The following is a 25447-nucleotide window of genomic DNA, read 5'->3' as shown; positions in this document are numbered from 1 at the left end:
AAAACAAAACAGTTTATGTGCAAGGTGAATAAGAAAAGCAAAATATACCTTTGGTAAAGGGATTATAAGGAGGTATAAGAATGTACATTTTTACCTACATTAAAAAGTTAAAAATTACTGTTTTGAAGGTTTAAGCAAGGTTTAAAACATTAATTGTAAAGAACATTTTGTGTTCTTTTAGCTAAAGTTTAGCTAAAGTTTAGCTAACGTATTAGCTAAAGTTTAGCTAACGTATTAGCTAAAGTTAAAGAAGGATCATCCAGTTTTTCTGTGAACCGGACATTCAAATAAAAGCATAACAGGTTTTTCTTAAAGCACCAACCTGCTCTTTAGCAAAAATTATTAAAGGTTAAAAAGAGTCTATAAAATCATACCTTATGGTCAAACATTAAAAATTAAATAAATATGTCTACAAGGTTTTATTTAAATTAGGTTTAACATTAATAACCCACTAATATAAAGATAAAATTTAGCTTATCTGGTATAAAAATCATACGAGAAGCATTGTTAAATGTAAAATGGTATTTGGCTTTCTTTGGTTTAAAAACTAATAAAAATATGTGCTAAAGGAAATTTCTCAGTAAAAAGGCACTAAGTACTATAAAGTGCACTGCCAAGGTCCCCACATTTAAAACAAAAGGCCAATTTCTTAAAAATTACATACCTGGTTTATCTTCCACTTTCCTTTCTCACAAAAGAAAAACAAAAAAACAAAAAAAAACTAAAAGTCTTTTAGCACATGTACCACCCCTAGAATTTCCAGTAAACCAGCACCAGCCTGAAGATTATGTTCTCATCTAAAGGTGGAAAGAAGAAAAACTTGAGCCAGTCTGGGAAGGACCCTACCTTGTGCTGCTAACTACCACTTGGTCATTTAGGCCACTTGATAAAAGAAAAAAAAAAAAATGAGCAAAAGGATCCAGTCTACCTTCAGAAAGGAAAAAAATGGCCCTTCCTGTACTAACGGACAATGTAACTCCTTAGAGCTAGTAATAACCAATCCCCTTGATCCTTGCTGGAAAGAAGAGGAGTGTGCGACCTTAGAAATTGATGGGGCCAGACTGGATCCTCGAGTAAATACCTTGATTCGAGGAGTTTACAAATGCTCTCCTGAGCCAGTGTTTCAAACTTTCTATGATGAACTAAATGTACCAGTACCAGAAATTCCAGGAAAAACAAGAAATTTGTTTTTGCAATTAGCCGAGCATATAGCCCAGTCTCTCAATGTCACTTCATGTTATGTATGTGGAGGAACTGTAATGGGAGATCAATGGCCATGGGAAGCCCAAGAATTAATGCCTACAGACCCAGTTCCTGATGAATTCCCAGCTCAAAAGAATCACCCTGATAATTTCTGGGTCCTAAAAGCCTCAATTATTGGACAATATTGCTTAGCTAGAGAAGGAAAAGAATTCACTCGTGTAGGATGACTTAGTTGTCTTGGACAGAAACTGTATAATGGTACCACAAAAGCAGTCACTTGGTGGAGTTCAAATCAAACAGAGAGGAATCGAGGAATCCATCTGGTAAATTCCCAAAGTTGCAAACCGTGTGGACCCATGCGGAGTCCCACTGGGACCAGACAGCCCCCACTGGATTGTATTGGATATGTGGGCATAGAGCTTATGCCAAATTATCTGGCCAGTGGGCAGGTAGTTGTGTTATTGGCACTATTAAACCATCTTCCTTCTGACTACCCATAAAAACAGGTGAACTCCTGGGCTTCCCTGTCTATGCTTCCTGTGGAAAGAGAAGCATAGCTATAGGAAATTGGAAAGATGATGAATGGCCCCCTGAGAGAATCATACAATATTATGGACCTTACAGCTCATGGGGATACTGGACCCCCATTTGCATGATCAACTGAATCATATGGTTATAAGCTGTCTTAGAAATAATCACTAATAAAACTGGCACAGCCTTGACTATTCTGGCCAAGCAAGAAACTCTGATGAGAAAAGCTATCTATCAAAATAGATTAGCTCTCAACTACTTGCTAGCAGCTAAAGGAGAGATATGCAGGAAATTTAACCTTTCTAATTGCTGCCTACACATAGATAATCAAGAGCAAGTAGTTGAAGACATAGTTGGAGATATGACAAAACTGGCACATGTGCCCGTGCAAGTGTGGCATGGATTTGATCCTGGCGCCATGTTTGGAGAATGGTTCCCAGTGCTAGGAGGATTTAAAACTCTTATAATAGGAGTTATAATAATAATAGGAACCTGCCTACTGCTCCCTTGTTTGATACCTGTACTTCTTCGAATGATAAAGAGCTTCATTGCTACCTTAGTTCACCAAAATGCCTCAGCACGAATGTACTATATAAATCACTATCCATCTGTCTTGCAAGAAAACATCGGTAGTGAAAATGAAAGTGAGAACTCCCACTATTAAAATGAGTGAGAGTCTCAAAAGGGGGGAATAAGGGAGGAGACTACCCCTTATATTATCTTATGCCCAATTTCTGCCTCCAAAGAAAAAAGAAGTAAAAACTAAAAGGCAGAAATGAAATCCACAGGCAGACAGCATGGCACCGCACCCTGGGCCTGGTAGTTAAAGATAGACCCCTGACCTAATTGGTTCTGTTATGTATAGATTACACACATTGTATAGAAATGCACTGTGAAAATCCCTATCTTGTTTTGTTCCAATATAATTACTGGTGCATGCAGCCCCCAGTCATGTACAATCAATCATGACCCTCTCACATGTACCCCCTTAGAATTGTGAGCCCTTAAAAGGCACAGGAATTGCTCACTCAGGGAGCTCGGCTCTTGAGACAGAAGTCTTGCCGATGCCCCCGGCCGAATAAACCCCTTCCTTCTTTAACTTGGTGTCCGAGGAGTTTTGTCTGCCGCTCGTCTTGCTACAATATGAGGGACACTGAACTCTAAAATAGATGCCTAATTCATAATGTTAAGGCACACAGCTATATATCGCAGTAATTTCTATTATCTTAACCTCAGGGTTAAGAAGAAAAAACCCCACAATCTTTGGAATTTAATAGGCCTGGGTTTAGATTTTAGGTGTGCCGCTCACTCGGTGCTTTGAGTCTTGGCTCCTTGGCATATATTGTTTATATCATGAGATTGTTAAAGAAAATTAAGTTAAATAATGTCATAAAGTGCCTACTTCAGTGCCATGTGGTAGGTATTATAGAAAATAACCCTATGGCTAAATAACTTCTTTGTGAAATATTTACTATTTTTCTGATTTAAAAAAAGACAGATTATCATCTAGGATATATAGTTAAAAACTGACCTAATAGGCTAAAATTATAGCTGATATGCTTATTATTGCTCTGTTTTTTTATAACTTTACTAAACTTCATGCTTTAACTTTTGGTTAAGGGTGTTCCTTCTGGTTTGGCTAATTTCAAAAGTATAAGAAAACAAAAGTAAACTTTAATTTTCTACCTTGCATGATGGATATGTATAATATCTTTGTACTGTTTTCCTTGGGAAAAAAGTAGATACAAATGCCCAAGTATACAATATATTGAATTTTGTTCACCATTTGACATAAACAATAGTATGTTTGTTGTAATTTTTCTTTCAAAATGCAATAGAATGTGTGTATTCATTGGGTAGCCTTTATTTAGGAAGTCAGAAAGAAAGGACTCTAAAGAATATACAATTGAAGAAGCGGGAAGTGGAGGAGTTTAGAATCAGGAATGCAGAGGAAGAGAAGAAATATTATCTGATACTGTGAACCCTCGAAACACAGAAGTCTACTCAATAGTTACAGCCCTTTACTGAGCTTCATTGGACATACTCAGGTGCCATGATAGCTATTCGAGTAAATGAGGAAATGTATGCTTTATAGGAATCTCATCTCCTGGATTCTCAAATCTAACCCACAAGATAAACTCAAGGATAAGATTAAACAAATTATGAGTATCTTTTTGAGTTTCTTTCTAAATAAATGTATCTACTTGTTTGTTCCAAATAACAAGGAGAGAATATTTTATGCTATAGCCTGTCAACCTAAATAACACTGAGAGAGAGGCCCTCTAAAAGAAAAGGTATTTATTTGAGAATAAAGCATTGTAATGGGAATATGCATATCAAAGTAAACTATGCGCATAGTTAGGGAAGTAAAGGGAGACAGAGGTTTTCAAAGAGAAAAAGCAGGAGGATTATATAATTCTTCTGAGATAATTATCTTTGGCTACCAAGACCAATAACAAGGTTATCACCAGTCCAAAGTTAAGCGGTTGCTGGGCAAATGCCCTTGTAGAAATATTTTTTGTGTAAGGTTCTGATGGCCTTTGTGCAAGATTGTGGATTTTGTATTTATATCAGACATACAAGAATGATAACCTCTTTATGGTGTTCCCTGGTTCTATTTGTCAGGGCTTTTTGTTTGCTTGTTTATTTGTTCATTTGTTAACATTAGTGACTCTTTTGATTTTGATACCTTTCACAATTCTATCATTACTGCCTTGTTTTTTTCTGAAATGTCATTTTGTTTTTATCTAATGATGATTCTTATGCTTTTAAAAACATTTCTAACATCCTCTTGTTGCTTATTTATCTGTGGAGTTGCTGTTCATTCTGGGTTTCCTCTGAGTCCTTGCCCACACGTCACCATCCTGTCTTACCTTGGCTGCAGCTGTTCAGTCATCAGATCAAGCAGGTGAAGGCTATCAAACTGTTATTTCTCCTGGGTAAAATGGCATCACCCTCGTCTACTGCTCTTTGTCTACTTTGAATTAATTTCCTAAATGGCATACGATTCAGTGCAAACAAATTGTTGTTGTAATGAAAGTCTTTTACGTCCTGGTTGGTGATTTATAATTTGTTTCATCAAGTATAAAACTCAGAAGTAAAAATGTCAAGAGTAAACTGATACAGCTTAATCGGTCATTTCCAATTTTGATGTCAGTCTATTAACCTACTGGCTAAAAGGGCATTGTAGAATATTAGTTGGCATTTGTTTTTGGAGTCCTCTGTGATTTCTTTCTTATTAGTGTTCACAGCAGTGTACCATTAAAGTTTTTTGCTTCAGTACACATTCTGATTATCCCTGAACCTGCATAGTCACAATAGGAAGAGTAGTGTTGATTCAAACAAAATTCAGATCCATGTATTTTTGGCAGGTGTAGTGTGTTCTCCTATGCCAACTCACATGTTCCATTTTGTGCCTTTATAAAACTATAGGAATAGCTTAGTGATTGCCTAAAATTTTCCTACTAAATTGAATGATTTTCTACAAAAATGTCTTAATAATCAGAAGATAATAATATATTCAGTAAATTTATTTTATATAACTATTATATTCTCTAGTACTTTTATATGTATAATTATTTATGGTTTGATTTTATACACATCTCATTTTCCTTAAATGTATACTCCAACTTATATGGAGATAAAAGTAATGCTCTCACTTTACCTTGAAGAAACTAAACTCTAAGAATGTATCATTTGATTCTTTCACTTTGAGCTGTCTAAAATTTTATGAAATTAGTTAAGAGCAAAAAGAAGCATATAGTTATCTTTCTTTTAAAGTACAGGATAATTTGTCTTCAAACACAGTTGGATCCAAGTGCACAAAGAAAGTTCTTATCAACAGGTTCCTCTTCTCCCACTTCCTCTCTTTTTTCTACTGGCTTTATTCTCAGAGAGAGATATAAAGGTGGCATCAAGGTTTGTAATCCACCAGTCTGGGACCCCACAAGAAAGAAAGTACCTCTTTCCTAATGGCTTCCTCAAAAAGCCTGGGTTTAACTAATGAACGGAGCTTGTTTCACTTGGCCGTGCCTGAGGCAATAGCTGTGACAAGACCTGAAATATGTGTTTATACCTGGAGCTAGGAGATTAAAGCAGGAAATGGACTGATGTGGAAGACGATTCTGCTGCAATAAGAAGAGATACTGAGAAGGCAAAACAACAGTTCCCACCGAAGATGCCACTGAGTTACCAGGGCTATACTCCTGGTCTTCAGAGTTCCATGTTCTACTTTCTGAGTCTTTCACTGGATCAGTTCTAACATAAAGTAAGAATGAACTTAAATAAATCCTTTAATGTTTATTCTCTAAAAGGACAAGAATATTTTAATAGCCTGAAAGCAGGTGCTAGGAGTCTCAGAAAATGAATAAAGTATAATCTCGAAAAAAACTAGTGAAACTTCTGGTTTGACCTCTTCCCTAATGCAACCATTCCTCTCAACTTTTGATTCTTTAACTTTTTTCCACTCCTTTTATTTTTTGAAGCTATTGATGTTGATAGAAAAATCTTTGAAGCAAAGACTACTCTCTAACATTAGTAGATAGGAGCTACTCCAGATGAAATTAAATACCCTTCTGTTACCCTGCATATGACTTTGTATTAAAATTTTGGTTTACTTGTTTGTCCCACTCAGCTACTGTAAGTACTCCAAAGATCTAAATCATCTTTGATTTCCAAGTTTTATTGCCCAAGCAAATAACTGTATTTGTTGTCAGTAGCACATTAATAACATAAATATTGTTGAATGACTGAATCAAACTGTAATACACTTACAGACAAAGGAAAGAATACAGTGAGAAAGTATATGTTCATAAGGGGAAGAGATATTCAAGAGACCTAAGAATGAGCAAGCAGAGGCATTTCCTCATGGCAATAAAAAAATGATTAATTAAAGCAATATATTTTCAAAATAGGAAAAATTTATATTAAAATAGTGAAGAGGGCTGGGTGCAGTGGCTCACGCCTGTAATCCCAGCACTTTGGAAGGCCGAAGCGGGCAGATCACGAGGTCAGGAGACCAACCTGGCCAACATGGTGAAACCCCATCTCTACTAAAAATACAAAAAATTAGCCAGGCATGGTGGCACGCACCTGTAGTCTCAGCTACTCGGGAGGCTCAGGCAGGAGAATCGCTTGAACCCGGGAGGAGGAGGTTTCAGTGAGCCGAGATTGTGCCATCGCACTCCAGCCTGGTGACAGAGCAAGACTTTGTCTCAAAAAAAAAAAAAAAAGAAAAAAAAAAGAAAAAAAAAATTAGTGAAGAGATGGAAGGTCTTCAAGTTATGGATCTGAGTTACACTATAAATATGAGTGTAGAAATCAATCCTTATTTAAAAAACAAAGCCAAAAACCTCTGTCCCATCTAAACTGATATTATCAGTTAACATACTTGAGATTTTCAGTTAATTAGTTTTATAATTGTGACATATTTAAAAAACTTTATAATTCATACTTTTATAAATTTATCTAACTTTATTCTTACAACAACTCTGTGAGGTAGGTTACTATTTTACTTATTTTAAAGATGAGGAAAATTAAGTTAAGAAAGATAATATGACTTCCCATTGCCACTAAAAATTAAAAACTAAAATTCTAAATCTCATATTCTTCCTACGAAAATTGTACTTTTTCAAAATTTCATGACAAGTTTCTACTACAATTTTTATAGAGTAATGAGCACAAGATAGAAAGCTAAACACACAATAAGAACATAAAAAGTCATAAAGGATACATATTGATATGTTTTGTTTGCATATGCATTGTTTTATTTTTTTCAGAAATATCTCTCTACATTGTTAAGTCTTCTTCAAATCATGCTTACAGTTGGCCTTTGCTATAATTTAATTTTTAGGTTATCAGGTTTTATTGACATTTGGAATTAATACTTACATGAACATTTGAACTCATGGACCTAAATTTCTAGTGTATTTTGGTTTGCATCCATCTAGGTTCCAAATTTAGAAAAAAATTACAGTCTGTTATTGCCATAAAAATCTATTTTACTTCATCATATTCAAAAAAGTAAATATAAACAATATTGATTAATATAAATTTTTCAATGCAAGAACCTAATTTGAGCTGCAAATATCAAGACAATTGGATGTATTGGAGACCAGCTGGAAGTGCAAAGAATACTTCCCCTTGGTATTGACTCTTCTCTAAATCAATAGCGGTTCCAAATGTAGTAAAAAGCAGACAAGATTTAACAGGTTCTAAATTATTAAGGCCAGTGCATTGATGCTAGAGAGTTCATTAACAATCTCATCAATACAACGTGGTTCATGGACATTAGTAAGAGCTTCGTGTAACATTTTAAAACAGAATGAGATATCTCAATGGACTGATCTTAGTTAAAAAAATTTAATTAGGTAAGAATAATTACATTAGTTAAATGGAACTTTTAATTGAAAACCTGTTGGCATTTTCTAACCTGCTTCACAACTGTCCTTTAACCATTTATATTTAAAAAGTGAAGAGTTTCTGTACATGATGTTTGAAAATTATCTAAACATCCTGGAATTTTTGTATAAATGTTTAAAGGAGTTTAGATAATGTAAAAACAAATAGGATTTTCTGCTTGGGGAATGGTACATTTAAAAGATATATATATATCTGTATATATATATATATATATATCAGAAGGAAAAGTTATAGAGAAAATATGTATGGTAAGTACATACTTTTTTGGAAAAAAGGCAAAGTAGTCATTTTCTGAAGCTTTTACGTTTATGACTTTAAAACTTCATGTATTGAATATCATTCCTTATGAAGCCTTGAAATCTTACAGGGAAATAATACTGTTTGTAAAATTATCTTGTTGAATGTTGTTAAAGAAAATGGCATACAACAAGAGTTTTTGAAAGATTGAAAGCCCATAATTGTGTAAGATAAACATAAAGGGCCAATGAAAACTCTTATTGTTAAAATTAGTGTCAGCCACATTTTAGGCTGTATTTACTGGTTGTTGTTCAAAATAAGCTAATTGGCAGTCACTATTTTTTGGTAGCTTTCAGCTTAAGCCAGAGAGCACTGGTCTGGAGAGACATAGACATTTATTCAAATTCACAGGAACACTAAACAAATGGATTTGTTAATTATTTATGGCATTAATTCCGGCCGAGACCATTTCTTATCTGAATCTCAGGAACCACTATCACTCAGTGCTGTCTACTTTACTTGATCTTCAGAGCACTGCTGAATTAGAATATTCTTCCTAATTCATCAATTTGTCTCTTCCTTTCAGCCTTCATGGGTACTCAATGATATACATGTAGAGACAAAAATCTTTATATATATATACACACACACACACACATACACACACACAGAGATTACTGTATAGTTTATTTATAATAAACTATAAATTCATTTAGAAACAGGACAGAGGCTGTTCTCACATTCCCCACCCTGGTCTTCGCTACTGACAGATTTGGCTCACTGTACTTCTGGGAGGTAATACATTCTAGCTATATGGCAAAGTGTGAAGATACAGATTTCTTCATATATATATAGAAACTATATATGTGTGTATATATATGGAAACAATATGTGTGTGTGTGTGTGTGTGTGTGTGTGTGTGTGTGTGTGTATATATAGAGAGAGAGAGAGAGAGAGAATGTGGTCTTACTTTGTCACCCAGGCTGGAGTGCAGTGGCACAATCTTGGTTCACTAAAAATCCATATATTTTTAAAGGTATTTCGTCATGCAATTTCTGAAATTTTCTTTTATGCATTTAATTTGTAATAAAATCTCTCTGGCCATTTCAAAACATAAATCAGAAGCAGATTCGTGTTTTCACTGTGTAAAAGGAGGCAAAAGGAGGTAAAATGCTGTAATATTAGAGAATGTCTTTGGGTAGGAAAGAAAGAATTTTAGTTTTCTTCTTCAAAGAATAAGGAGATCAGGCTGATGTTTAATGTGCGTGAGAAGTTTAACAGTGATGAAGGTGAAATGACAAAGAAAAAATTATAATATAAATATTGGTAGGTTTTATTGGTTCAGGCAGTAATTTGCTAGGACATGAACACAGGCAATGGCCTAAGAATAATTAGTTTTGATTACCCTTATTTATTAATTTGTATGAAATGCTCATACAATAGTTTATTAAGCAAGCACACAGCCTTATAAAGAATTATGGAAAGAGACAGATATATGTAGAATGTAAAGAATACATAATTATGTAGAGAAGACAGACAAATAAGGGTTATGGTTATATTACAAAACCAGTATAAAATCAGAGTAAAATGTGGATTTTCTATAATATGAATGTTAGCCACAGGACACCTTAAAATCAACCTGGCTCATTCCTCTCCTTTTACAGATGAAGAAACTGAAGACTAGAAAAAATAAGAGTCATACTTGTCCAAGTTTACATGTTGGAGTGAAATTATCTCCACAATAGCAGTCCTTCGTGTAATATTAAATACATGACATTATACTATTTCACCACTTATCTTTATTCTTGAATTCTAAATTTGTCAGTAACTCATATGTACTCGATTTTTTTTTTTTTTTTTTTTGAATTCTGAGTTCAACTGAATTGTAGCATCATGTACATACCACATTGTGTAGGGATCAGGTTATTATATGTTAATTTCCTTCTTACTCCTTTGCCATCTAGAACCTGATCTGCTGTTTTAAACAGCATGAGTCCTGTTCTCCCATTTAGGCTGACAGTGGGTGCAGAAGGGTTGAAACATTACACTTTCTAAACTGGTTCCTTGTTCTGGAGAGTATCCATCTGAAGAGATTACCGCTCTTCTGGTGATCATCGCCATCATCATCCAACACCTGCCTATGCACCATGTGCCAGGAATTGTGCAAACTGCTTTAATGTATTATCTCATGCAGTCTGTGCAGTCCACGCAGCTGCTGGTAAAGAACTCTGTTTCAGAGTAATACAAAGAGCCAGCAACAGAGAAAGCATAATGGCAGCTGCAGTGTAACTGGGAGAATTGTCTCTGACAATTGGCTCCCGACTGGGTCTGAGGGCATTTCTTCATCAGTCCCTCAGTTCAGCTAGCAGCCACCGCACACCTGCTCTGTGCCGGGCAGAGTGCTCAGTGCAGTGTGCCAGCTGAATGAGTGAGCACCAGCCTGTTCTCCATGTGTGACCCCCTCCTTCTTGCTCAGAGGGGTGGGCGATTGTCTGTCCCATTTAGGCTTGTGCTGACTGTGCAAGGGAGATCCCGAGGTCAGGATTTACCTCTTTGCCCATCACTGTTAATATCTGTATTATCTAACTAAAGAACTAACATTTGCATTTTTTTTTTCCTGGAACCATCTGATTTTTAAAGTAAGTTTTCAAGCAAGAAAATCTTTAGATCATCGTATTTAATTTTCGATTATAAAATGAGGAAACAAGGCAATAGGGATTAAATTTTTTTTTATTATTTTCTTTAGCTAAAAGGTCAAGTCAGTGAAAGATCCAGAATTCATAAACTTCTATTCTATTTATTAGACCATGCAGCTCTTTTTGCTATGCACTGTACCTCAAATGGGAATTCAGAAATGAGCAAAATCTGAGATGTAGGAGTTCCAGAATGGATCTGCCACCTGCCAGCTAGCATTCAGATCTCAAAGGGGACCTGCCTGCACTTATTTAATGGAAAGATAAATGTGTTCAAGGAACTGTTACTATAAATTCATTTAGAAATTGGACAGAGGCTTTACTCACATTCCTCCCCGGTCTGAGCTGCTGACAGATTTGGTTCACTGTACCTCTGGGAGGTAATACATTCTAGCTAAATGGCAGTGTGATTGTTATTCAGAGCTCCCAAATACCTATTTCTTTTATTGTTTAAATGAACTTTGTGGTTGAATTCATCCATTTATTGAAAAGTACTTCTATACACTTACTACAGGCAAGGCAATGTATGGAATACTATGTGAGGTATTAAAAAGAGACATTGTTATTATCCAAAAGATGCTTGTGATATAAAAGAAAAAATAAAAGGCAAGAAAAATATGAACAGTTTTATTAAAACTAGAATGTAAAAGGAAGAAATAAGATACAAATTAGTGATGTTTAATTTGCTAGGATTCTGGATAGTTCGAGAGTAAAATGAAATCAACAGACCATCTTCCAAGAAAAATGGTGCATTACCCTTTAACTTCTAATAGATGTATTAGAGTAAAATGTACACATTATAACCAACACATATTTACATTACTCTTAAAAGTAATTATATTTAGATGTAAATTATTGCATTCAACATTGGAAGCATTTGTCTCTCAGGACAAGAGTGCTAATAACAACAGCAAAGAGTGAAATATTGTCACAAATATAACCATGCTTGGCACAATAGACATAATAACCTGGAAAATACTGTGTTCTAAGTTCTCCCAGTCAAAATTGAATGGAGGTATCCAAAAGTCATTCCAAAAGAATGACTTCTCACCATAAGAAAAAAATAAACATTTTTGATGGATTTTTGCTGAGAAAAATTTTTAGTATATCTGAGAAATTTGATATACTAACGTTCTGTTCTGTATTTGTACATAGTTTGAAATTGTTTGTTTCTAGTTTCTTCATGCTTTTTTCAAATAAAATCTATGTTTTATTTTTTGCGTAACTCTTGAAGCACCTATTTTAGACCTTTACAAAGGAAATGTATAATGTGAGGAATCAGAAAGAGAAATAACATATGCATTAAACATGGACATTGGTAGCTTGGTAATTACTGCTTAGTATCAGATTATTCTGTAAAAGAAATCTAAGTACAGATAAATATTTTAACTATTCATAGAATCCATTTCTGTTTTTTTATAGTTGGAGATATTTTAATTGTATATATAAAATCAAAATATTAAACCATGTCAATTTTTATTATTTAAAACTTTTAAGAACATCTAATTTCTTAAATTCTTCAATTATTTAAAAATGTGTAGTGATTTTTTCCAGAGTGTAAGGAAAATGTAAACATACATAGATTTTACTGTTTTTTTTTTTAATAACTTAAAGACTCATCAGTCATGAGGTTACTTGATGGATGGAATAGTACTGGGTGACTAAGCCTATTTCTGTGGCAATAGCTCAGCCATAGAAATTAGCATTTGTCACTCTTCTGCCTGTTTCTCTGTTACACATTCTATTCGTAAAATTAATTTGACTAGGTATAAGATACACCAAGCAATAAGTTAGTAAGAAGGTTAATGGATATCTAAATATATTTGAAGACATTTCGTATGTTCTTTTCAAGCCAGCCATTTGGAAAGATCACTACAGTTTTACTAAAATGTGTAGGACCATATTGTGCAATTTTAAAGGTTTGCAAAACAAATGTTTTTGGATGAAAAACATTTTTGTAGGTTAACTAACTTATTTTGGAAATAAAAATAGCTCCAATCTAGTCTGAGGTAGGCTCTGAAAGGCAGTCCACATTCCAGTTGACAGGTGTTTGAACTAGCAGTGAAGCAGGTAGGGCTGCATTTAGCTGTCACAATAGCCCTGTCTGGCCAGTACCTATATAATTTGAGCGTTTTTCTTCTGCAGTATACCCTTAGAGGGAATAGATATTCTCTTCTAGCTTTCCGTTAAGTGTGGCCCATATATATGGGGAGGTGTGTGTGTGTGTGTATGTATAATATATAATGTATATAATCCATACACATATATACACATACATAATTATACTTGAGAGAAATATATATATATATGTATATAAAATTATAGTTGCAAGAGAGAAAATAGAACAGATTATCTTATCTTCATTATTGATTTATTCCCAACCCCGGCTTAGCTTTTGTCTTGCCTTTGTAGTTTAGGATGTAAATGACCATAGGTTTATCTGACTGTCTTATATGGATTTTAATAAACAAATTGTACTGATATTCAGTTTTAGTTTACTTGGCTAAATTACAGTTATGGTGAACCCTGAAGCATTCTTTAGAGGTAGCTATAAAGTATAAAGAAAAAGACAAGATTTGACTTAGGGACTACAATAACTTTTATTGGAATCCCAGCTCAGAGATGTATTCTCCATGGTCCGTGGAACCATACTAGACTGGTATTCATAAGACGCCCCCTAAACTATGAGATCTTCTCCCACTGGTTTCCTCTCCTTTGCCCATCATAGTTTCAGTGGGAATATGGCCTAGGGGAGGCAGGGATGATAATTGTTTAGACAGTGATTCTAAGGGTTAGGATTTGCCTGAATCTTATTTCCGCCAATCTTTCATGAGACCTTGAAATAATTACTTTAACCTTCCTAATCTTCAGTTTCCGGCTCTCAAAAATCCTACTAGTAATATCATTTAGAACATATGATTTTTGTGAGAATTAAATGAGATAATGCATGTAAAGAAATTGGCACATTTCCGTGGCACAGAGTAAGCATTTAATATAACTTGAATTAAAATAATTATTGTTTTGTAATAATAATATTATAAAAATGATAAGATAATTTAACCTGTGTTTCCCCTCCACTTCTCTCCTCCTCTGTACCACCCCTCTCTTCTTTTCTCCTGTTTTCTTCCATTAAGAGAAGAGTCAAGGCAAGGAATTATAGAGTCAATAAGAGAGGATGAAGATTTAGCAAAAGCAGATAAATCAATCTCTAAATTTGGGTGTAAGAGATGCTTCTTAAGCCCTGGCGCGAAAGATACATTAGAGTCTTTGCCCTTTGAAAATCTCCTGAACAGCAACTGGATAGAAGCAATCCAGAATGTTGAAGAGGGTTTTAAAAAGTGTTATATTGCTAGGAGCTAAAAGAATACACTCATGAAATAAAGACGAAAATTGTCACTTTTTTTTTTTTTTTTTCCTGAGACGGAGTCTCACTCTGTCACCCAGGCTAGAGTGCAGTGGTGCAATCTCGTCTCACTGCAAGCTCTGCCTCCCGGGTTCACGCCATTCTCCTGCCTCAGCCTCCCGAATAGCTGAGACTACAGGCGCCGCCACCACACCCGGCTAATTTTTTGTTTTTTTTTTGTTTTTTAAATAGAGACGGGTTTCACTGTGTTAGCCAGGATGACCTCGATCTCCTGACCTCTTGATCCGCCCGCCTCGGCCTCCCAAAGTGCTGGGATTACAGGCGTGACCCTAAAATTGCCACTTTAAAAACTTACTTTGTCCTCTGAACTAATCTTTGCCTCCTGCTCAGTCCAGGATTTGTTAGAATTACATTGATTCTATAATTTCTTTTTGTAATCTAATTTGTATTTGTTTCTTTTGTTTTTTTCTATTTACTTAGTATGTTATTTTTTCAATTATCCTTTTCTAGGCATTGTTGGGCCTATATGTAATTCCATACTTATATTTTATACAGTCATTTATAGGTACTTCTTTCTTATCCTTATAGTGATCAGATTTCACTAACAATTTGGTTACAATCAGTGACATTATGAACCTCTGAAAGGAGTGTGGTGGCTCCCTCCAGGACAATGACTGGAAATGTGGGTTCCTGACTTGACCATTCCTGTCCATACTTGATGATTTAAATTATTTGTTTTACCTCAATGTTTCTTGGGACAAATAATGTTTAAGCTTGATAACCTTTGATTTGTAGAGATATGTATTTGGGGGTGTATTATCAATTTAGTGTTGCCTACAAGAGTGCTAATATTTTTAGAAAATTCTATTCACCAGTCACCATAATGTGGCTTCATTGGTCAGGCCAGGGCCCTGCTACTCTATGCAGCTTTGGGACTTGGTGCCCTATGTCCCAGCTACTCCAGTTGCAGCTCCAGCAGTGGCTAAAAGCAGCCAAGGTACAGCTCAGGCTGTTGCTGGGAACATTCACCCAATGCCTATACCCTCATTGTATCTTGGAAGTAACTAACATGCTTATGAATTTACAGGCTTATAGGTGAAAGGGACTTGCCTCGTCTCAGATGAGGCTTTGGACTTAGACTTTTAGGTTAATGCTGGAATGAGTTAAGGCTTTGGGGGACTGTGGGGAAGGCATGATTGGTTTTGAAAAGTGAAAAGTACATGAGATTTGTGAGGGGCCAGGATTGGAATGATATAGTTTGGCTCTGTGTTCCTACCCAACTCTCATCTCAAATTGTAATCACCATGTTTCAAGGGAGAGACCTGGTGGGAGGTGATTGGATCATGGTGTTCTCATGATAGTGAGGGAATTCTCATGAGATCGGATGGTTTTGTAAGTGGCAGTTTTCCCTGGTATCTCTCTCTCCTGCCACCATGTCAGACATATCTTGCTTCCCCTTCGCCTTCTGCCATGATTGTAAGTTTCCTGAGGCCTCTGTAGCTATGGAGAATAGATTCAATTAAATCTCTTTTGTTTATAAATTACCCAGTCTCAGGTAGTATCTTTATAGCAGTGTGAAAATGGACTATACACTCAGCAGCAGTGTATAAGAGTTCCTTTTTCTCCACATTTTTGGTTTGCATTTGTTATTGTCTTTTTGTTTAAGAATGATTCTAACTCGGATTAGATGATATCTCATTGTGGTTTTGACTTGCATTTCCCTGATGATTAGTGATAATGAGTGTTTTTTATATACCTGTTGTCTATTTTTATATCTTTTTAGAGAAATGTTTATTCACATCCTCTGCCCACTTTTTAATGTTTTTTTTTTTTTTTTTTTAACACAAGTTGTTTGAGCTCCTTCTATATTACAAATATTGGTCACATGTGAGACAAATAGCTTGCAAGTATTTTCTACCATTCAACAGGTCATCTCTTCACTGTGTTGGTTGTTTCCTTTGCTGTGCGGAATCTTTTCATGTCCCATATGGCTTTTTGTGTCCCATATGTCTATTTTTTGTTTAATTGCCTGTAATTTTGGGTTCTTAGCCATAAAGTATTTGCCTAGACCAATGTCCTAGAGTATTAGTCTGTGTTTCCTTCTAGTAGTTTTATAGTTTCAGAACTTATGTTTAAGACTTTAATTGATTTTGCATTTTTTTTTGTATATGATGAGACATAGGAGTCTAGTTTTGTTCTTTTGAGTATGGATATCCAGTTTTTTTCAGTACCATTTATTGAAGAACCTATTCTGTTTCCAATGTGTATTCTTGGCTTCTTTGTCAAAAATCAGTAGGCTATAAATATGTGGATTTATTTGTGGATTGCCTATTTTGTTTCATTAGTCTATGTGTTTGTTTTTATACCAATACCATGCTGTTTTAGTTACTGTAGCCTTGTAACACATTTTAAGGTCAGGTATCGTGATGCCTTCAGCTTTTTTTCTTTTTTCTCAGGATTGCTTTGGTTATTCAGGCTGTTTTGGTTCCACATGAATTTTAGAAGTTTTTTTTTTTTTTTTTTTTTCCTATTTCTGTGAAGAATGTCATGATATATTGGTGGGAATTGTATTGAATCTGTAGATTGCTTTGGGTAGCATGGCCATTTTTACAACATTAATCCTTCCAATACATGAGCATGGTCTTTTCATCTGCCTGTGTCATCTTCAATTTCTTTAATCAGTTTTTTTGTAGGTTTCATTGTAGAGTTCCTCATCTTCTTAGTAAAATTTATTCCTAAGGTCTTTTACTTTTTGTTGGTATTGTAAATGAGATTACCTTCTTGATTTTTTGACTGGTTAGTTATTTGTGTATTAAAAAATGGCTGATTTTTGTATGTTGATTTTGTGTTCTACAACTTTACTGAATATGCCAGATAGAGTTTTTGCTGGAGTCTTTAGGTTTTTTAAAAATACTAGATCATGTCACCTGCAAAAAGGGACAATTTGACTTCCTTTTTTTTTGGTCCCAGTTTCAATGTTCTTTCTTTCTCTTGTCTGATTGCTCTGAGTAGGACTTTCAGTACTATGTTGAATAGGTGTTGTAAAAGTGGGCATCATTGTCTGGTTCCAGTTTTTAGAGGAAAGGATTTCAGCTTTTTCTCATACATTATGTTATTTGTAGGTGTGTCATATATGGCCTGTATTACACTGAAGCATGTTCCTTTTATGCTTAGTTTGTTGAGTTTCTATTATGAAGGAATGTTGAATTTTATCAAATACTTTTCTGTGTCTATTGAGATCACATGATTTTTACCCTTTATTCTATTGGTGTGATGTATTACATTTATTGTTTTATTACATTTATTGTTGAACCATCCTTGAGCTCCTGGAATAAATTCCACTTGATCATGTTGTAGTACCTTTTGGATGTACTGTAGAATTTAGCTTGCTAGTATTTTATTGAGAATTTTTGGATCTATGTTCATCAGGGATGTTTGGCTGTGAACATAGCTGTGAACAAAACATAGATGTTCACCCATTGTTGTTGCTGTTTTGTCCTTGTCTGGTTTTGGTATAATACTGGCCTCATAAAATGAGTTAGGAAGAATTATCTCCTCTTGTTTTTTAACAGGTAGTTTGAGTAGACTTGGTGTTAATTCTTCTTTAAAAGCTAGGTAGAATATGGCAGTGAAGTCATCTGGTACTGGGCTTTTCTTTTATGGAAGCCATTTTATTATTGATTTAATTTTGTTACTCTTATTAGCCTGTTCAGGTTTTCTACTTCTTTCTAATTCAGTGTTGTTAGGTTGTGTGTGTCTAAAAATTTATCCATTTCCTATAAATTTTTGAGTTTGTTAGTATATAGTTTTTCATAATAGTCTTTTAGGATTTTTTTGTATTTCAGTGTTATCTATTGTAATGTCATTTTTTAAGTTCTGATTTTGTTTATTTGGGTCTTTTATCTTTTTTTCTTGGTTAGTTTAACTAGAAGTTTGTCAATTTTTTTTAAAAGACTTTTCATTTCAATAATCCTTGGTATTATTTTTTTAAGTCTCTATTTCATTTAGTTCAGTTCTGATCTTTATTACTTTTTTCTTCTACTAATACTAGGTTTAATTTGTTCTTTCTTTTCTAGTTCCTTGAGGTGTATCATTAGGTTATTTTAAATCTTTATAGTTTCTTGATGTACACACATATTGCTATAAACTTCCCACTTAACACTGCTTTTGCTGTATCCCATATGTTTTGGTATGTTGTGTTTCCATTTTTATTTGTTTCAAGAAATTTTTAGATTTTCTGCTTAATTTACTCCATGACCTAATGGTCTTTCAGAGTATGCTGTTTAGTATCCATATATTTGTAGTTTCAAGAATTTTTCTTGTTACTGATTTCTATTTTTTTGTTTATTGTGGTCTGATAAGACATTTGATATGATTTCCACTTTTAAAAGTTTGTGGAAACAAACTTTTAAAAACTCTGTCTCTCTTTAGATCAAATACGATTTGTTTTATATATCTAGGTGCCCTGCTGCTGGGTGCATAAATATTGAGAAATGTTGTCCTCTTGCTGAATTGATCCCTTTGTCTTTATATAATGACCTGGTTTGTCTCTTTGTACTGTTTTTTTGACTTAAAGTCTGTTTTATTTGATATAAGTATAGCTATTCCAGCTCACTTTTGGCTTTCATTTGTATAGAATACTTGTTTTTCATTCCTTTACTTTCTGTCTATATGTGTCTTTATAAGCGAGATGATTTCTTGTAGGCAGTATATAGTTGCATCATTAAAAAAATCCATTCAGCTAGTCATATCTTTCAAATGGACACCTTATTATGTTTGTATATTAAAGGTTATTATTAATATGTGAGGACTTATTCTCATCATTTTTTGTTTTTGATTGTTTTGTTTATCCTTTGTTCCCTTCTTTCTCTCTTATTGTTTATCATTGTGGTTTAGTGGTTTTCTGTAGTGGTTCCAGAATTTGGTTCTTTTATATAATGTCTATCTCTTTATTGAAATTTTCACTCATATCCTGATTTTTTTTTTTCTTTGTATTGTTTTCCTGTGTTCTCTGTGTCTCATTAAGCTTCTTTGGTATAATTATTTTCAGTCTTTTTTCGGGCATTTCATAGATCTGTTTTTCACTGAATCTTTTACTGGAGAATTATTGTGTTCCTTTAGAGGTGTTGTACTTCCTTGATTGTTTATTTCTTGTGTCCTTTTTTGTCCTTATGTTGATATCTACACATCTTGTCATCTTGTATAATAGTTGCTTGTTTCAATTTTTTTTTTTTTTTTTTTTTGAGATAGAGTCTCACTTTGTCAACCAGTCTGGATTGCAGTGGGGCTATCTTGGCTGATTGCAATTTCCACCTCCCGGGTTCAAGCCATTCTCCTGCCTTAGCCTCACAAGTAGCTGGAATTACAGGCCCACAGCTACTATGTCCTGCTAACTTTTGTATTTTTAGTAGAGACCAGGTTTCGTCATGTTGTTTAGGCTGGACTCAAACACCTGACTTCAGGTGATCCACCCACCTTGGCCTCCCAAAGTGTTGGAATTACAGGTGTAAGCCACTTGGCCAGCTTTTTTCAATTATTTTGGGTGGGTTTTCATAAGGGAAAATTTTTCCTATGGATTTATCTGTGGTATTGGTTGAGGAGGCACTTTAGCTTTGATTCTAGGGTTAGCAGTAGCGTAGTTTTCATATGATTTTTACAGCATCAGTGGTGTCTATGATTTCCTCAGTTTCTTAGACTGTGATTGTTAGTGGAGACTGGGTTGAGATTTTACTGGGTATAGGCGTGCCAGGTAGTTCAGTCCTCAGGCTCAGTGGTGTTATCGATGGGCTAAGTGTGCCTGTCTTTAGGCTCCTGTGTGGCATACAAGGGCACCCTGTGTGGCATACAAGGGCACTGGTGTTACTGGGTCCAGGAGGGCCAATTGTTGGGCCTCCAGGAAGCTTGCTTGGGTTCAGTAGTGGCAGCAGTGGGCATGTGTGTGGTGAATTCCTGGGCCCCTAAGCAGTGTGCATGGCATGAGAAATAGCAGTAGTGATGGTGGGACACCCGTGGGCTCCCAGGCATCAAATACTGGTGTTAGCAGTGCCTGCAACAGACTGGATGGTCCAGTCCCCAGGAGGAGTGCACAGACACCAACAGTGGTGAACGAGGCAGGGCTGTTCTCAGCTCTCTGGATGGCATGCTTGGGTACTTTGTGGATAGTGCCAGGGGTATGGGCCTGCCCTTAGCGTCCCCTGATGGTTGTATGGGAATAGGCTGTGGTGAGTCGGACAGGGCGATCTCCATGCCCCAGGTATAATAACATATTTCTTTTTTACAAATATATATTTACCAATTTTCTATAATCTCTACCTTTTCTTATTTTGCAGTGCCTTTTCATTATGTAAATATTTATGAACAAATTATATAGAGATCTGTGCATTCAAGTGCTAGTTGACATTTGTTATATTGTGTAACTACAAAACCACCTTCACTACTTTGCTTATTAACTGTAGAGTGCTGAGTGAGAAACCCAGAGAAAAGGATATAAACTTTGGACAGACTATATGGATTAAATCCAGCTCTACCTGTATATACTATGGTTTGTTTTTTGAGTTACTTAACTACTGACTGCCTTGCTTTCCTATTTGATACAAACTTGATGGGATTGCACCTGAATAATGGTTATGGAAATTAAAGGAATTAATTTAAGGAGAGTGCCTCACACACAGATATTGAATGAATATCGGCTATTAATATTATTAATAGAAGACAAATTTTCACATATTCGTGAGAATAAGAGAAGCCACATTTTTGTAAGCATTCTTGTGAGAATAAGAGAAATCATATTTTTGAAGCACTAGAATTTTCTCACAATTTTTCAAAGGAAGAATTTATAGATAAACAATTTTACAAAGAAGACAATAGTTTAATCTGACAAGATATTAAATATGAACAGAAAAATAAACTGCACACTATCACAAAAACAATTAGTCTAAAATTAAAACAAAAAAGTACTCCAAACTGAAGAACATATAATAGAAAGTATTTCAGAAGTTCTGTTTATTGATTTATAAGTAAAGATATTTTAAACTGGGAAATCCAGAAGTAGTTTGATCAGCAACTTTTAAAGTACTTGTACCTTTTTCTCAAGGATTTATATTTTATTGTTACAGAGAGTCATCTTACCATTTTGCCCAGACTGGGCTCAAACGTCAGGGCTCAAGTGATCCTCCTACCTTACCCTTCCAAATAGCGGGGCTACAGGTGTGTGCCACTGTACCCAGCTATATTTATCTTGTAGTTTAATAATATTGTCTAATTTTTATAATTGCATTTAAAATAACAGATTTCAAAGGGTTTTATTATCAACTACTGTGTCCCTCATCATGAAATTGAAACTCTATACCAGAAAAGATTTTTAAATTTTTAATTAGGCAGAATTATTTTCTAGCATTGTCATATTAAATAAGGTTACTACTCTAGGATTTTTATGTATGTCCTGTAAGATTATCTATATGTCAATAAGTCATGAAAAGCTATCTTCATGAAAACTTGGAATTAGAAATATTATATATTTTATTCTTTTAGTTATTTTTTGCATAAATAGATTAAAATTTTTACCTTGGCAATAACTGCTATGGTATTTGTAATCTTCCTCGTACATTACACATTAATGTTAAAAACTGTGGAAAATAAATACGAAATAAAAATTTTACTCATGATTATTTCACAAGAGTTAAATATTATTAATTTATTGTGTTTTCCTGTTGTTTATATAGTATGTAGTGGTGACTCAAAAGCATTCCTGAACAGAGAGGGTCGGCTTCTCCACTTGTTAGCTGTGATTTTAATTAGTTCTTCACTTCTCCCAACCTTGGTTTTGTTATTTATAAAATGTGAACAATAGGTTTTTTATTATACTATTACTCAGAGAATAAAGTAAATACATTAATTACTCACATATATAAGTATATATACATGCATATTTTAGATATTCAATTTATAAATATGTATATTGCTTTATAAAGTAATACTTTATATTACTCTATAAAAATATATTATTTATAAATATATATAATATTTATAAAGTAAATATATATTTATGCTGTATTTCCAGCATAAACCATTATATATATGCTTTTTAATGTATATATTATATAATAGTTTATATATTATGTATAAAATAATGTTTATATATTATAATGGTTTTATATATTATATATTATATATTACATACTTCTATATTATATATAATACATGAAATTGTTATTTATATATAAAACCGTTATGTATTATATACAAAACCATTATGTATATTATATATAAAATCATTATTTATACATTGCTATATATAATGATTTATGCTGGAAATACAGTTCTGCATAATCTAAATCTAATTTAACACAACACCATTTAAGATGTATTTAATTTCCGTCTAGTTAAGTATTTTTCAAAACTGATTTTTTAGTGCTTATATAAGAAAACATTGTGAATTTATTTAGAAATTTCCCTATTTTGGTCATTCAGTAGATTTCCATTCTCTTTTTTTTTCTAAAAGAACCCAGTGGATATGTTGCCTTTGTTCTTATCTCTGATTTTCTTAATGTTAAATCCAGAAAGAGGAATTACTGGGTTAAAATAAACATAAATATTTTTAAGACTCTCTTATGTTTTATGCTGCAAAATTACCCTTCCTGTTGACAGTGATATATTTTAAACACTCAAAATATATCTTCCTAATTCTGGTGATAATTTTTGTGACCACCCGTGTAATATATGTAATATGTCCTCTGAATGTTATCTCGGGTCAAAGACAAGTATCAGTCAAATCTTCAGGCTCAGGATATATGCCTCTATGAACTCCACTACTAGTTTTCACTACGTATCCTTCAGGGTACGTGATAATAGTCAGTAAAATTTATAAAATGAAGGTTAGGAATCTGAGTTATTTTCCCCAGAGATTTATGAACGATAAAATAATATTATTATGTTCTCTTATTGCATTGTGCTCTTTAGCCATCTTCCATTTTGTGTGATATAGCTCCTTAGGATCCATTTATTTGAAAGCTACTGTGTATACTCATTTTGTATTGTGGCAAATGCTGTAATCTACAGGGTTCCTATTCATTTTGGAATTCATTTCACAGCTCACTAATTGTGTGAATGAGAAGAGAAAATATATGCTTTTATTCTAAAGCATGCCAAGCAGATGGCCAAAGTTCATTGCTAGGAGTACTGTCAGTGTGGCTGTCTTCTCTAGGTAGTAAGCCTGGCATCCATCTGTCAAACACAATGTGAGGGTCCATTTAACACAGCACTTGACAATCACTGAGCCTCTGTTTTGTTATGACTTATAAACATTTTATTTTTGTATCGTCAACCTCCAAAGTGGTTGGTCATTTGAGCAGGTGCAAACACAGTAGAATTCATATTCGTTTTACTTGAGAAGCCAAATGAACTTTTATTCATATGGAAATCTTGGGGAAAGGAAACAGTACAAGAGATTAAGCTTAGCTTCTTGAAAAGCGAGTAATACAGCTATTCAGATTCAAAACTACCATCGTTTCTGAGATTGAAACTTTTGAAAATTTGAGTTGAAGAAAAAGATCAGGGTTTATATCTTTTTAAAGCTAAAAGATTAAAACAATGAAAGAATTTAAGGTTTTAAGTAAATCTCCCTTAAAATCTTTGTTTCTTCCTATAAAAGGAAACTGTTTACTTACTTTTATATACAATATGTAATTTATATGACCATTAAAAATGTTAGCAATGTACTCATTGTGTGTGTGTGTGTGTGTGTGTGTGTGTGTGTGTGTGTCTAGTGAGACAGAGTAAGAAGCAGAGAGAGTCACTAAAAGGAAATAAAGCCTGTCTTCATACATTTCCTACTTCAACGGCAATACTAGGACTATATGTAATTGGGTTATTTCAGGAAAAGGAGGATAGGTCAAATTTTCTTATGGAGCTGATGTAGTAATTTGATCATAATGACTTGTTTAAGAGAACGAGAGCATGTTAAAGATAATGTTTTCAGGCCGGGCGTGGTGGCTCAAGCCTGTAATCCCAGCACTTTGGGAGGCCGAGACGGGCGGATCAAGAGGTCAGGAGATCGAGACCATCCTGGCTAACACGGTGAAACCCCGTCTCTACTAAAAAATACAAAAAAACTAGCCGGGCGAGGTGGCGGGCGCCTGTAGTCCCAGCTGCTCGGGAGGCCGAGGCAGGAGAATGGCGTGAACCCGGGAGGCGGAGCTTGCAGTGAGCTGAGATCCGGCCACTGCACTCCAGCCTGGGCGACAGAGAGAGACTCCGTCTCAAAAAAAAAAAAAAAAAAAAAAAGATAATGTTTTCTTCTTTATACAAAGAAAAATGGTATATATATATTTCCCTTACCTCTTCCCTCTCCCTCCTTGCAAACCATCTACCACAGGTTCTACAAGTTATATTGACTATACATTTCCCTTTCCCTTGCTTTTCAGACTGATGCTGCTCTAATGTATGATGCTGTGCATGTGGTGTCTGTGGCCGTCCAACAGTTTCCCCAGATGACAGTCAGTTCCTTGCAGTGTAATCGACATAAACCCTGGCGCTTCGGGACTCGCTTTATGAGTCTAATTAAAGAGGTATGTCAGGAGAAGAACATCTGCCTTGTCTCTTTTGTTGTCAAGCTGAATGAAGTGAGATTATTGTGGTTTTTCTAGCAAGTGACCTTTTACTTTATGTTTAATTTAAATTTTCTCTCTGACTCCAAATAAGCAAAATTAACATTTTTACTAAACAATACCAAATGAAAGGTGGGGGGAATCCCATTAGAAACAAAATATCTGTCAAAGTATCTATGAGGGTTAACCTTTACCTTTCTGAATCTTTATATTTATTACTTTTCCTTTATGTAGAGATATAGATTAATAAAAGAATACTTATATTTTAGGCAACAAAATATAAAATGCATTTTTAATATAAATGTCATTTGCACTACAGTAAAATTATACCTAATTTGTGAGGCTTCAAATATAGTTATTTAGATTAATTGTTCCTAAATATGTCTAGTTATTTA

The 25447-nt window shown here is 34.4% G+C and overlaps 1 protein-coding gene across 3 annotated transcripts in view; it reads left to right on the top strand.

Annotated features, from left to right (window-relative positions):
* Window positions 1-25447, top strand: part of GRIK2 (glutamate ionotropic receptor kainate type subunit 2) — a 699047-nt gene that overhangs the window by 394842 nt on the left and 278758 nt on the right. For all 3 annotated transcript variants that reach the window (XM_015136997.3, XM_078001239.1, XM_015136995.3), the window contains one exon: window positions 24870-25013. In XM_015136997.3, the coding sequence (XP_014992483.1) occupies window positions 24870-25013 (144 nt within the window). The remainder of the gene's footprint in view (window positions 1-24869; window positions 25014-25447) is intronic.

This window comes from Macaca mulatta, chromosome 4 (assembly GCF_049350105.2).
Source record: "Macaca mulatta isolate MMU2019108-1 chromosome 4, T2T-MMU8v2.0, whole genome shotgun sequence".
NCBI lineage: Eukaryota > Metazoa > Chordata > Mammalia > Primates > Cercopithecidae > Macaca > Macaca mulatta.
Note: the sequence above shows the minus strand (reverse complement) of the source record. Positions and strands in the feature narration are given on the sequence as shown.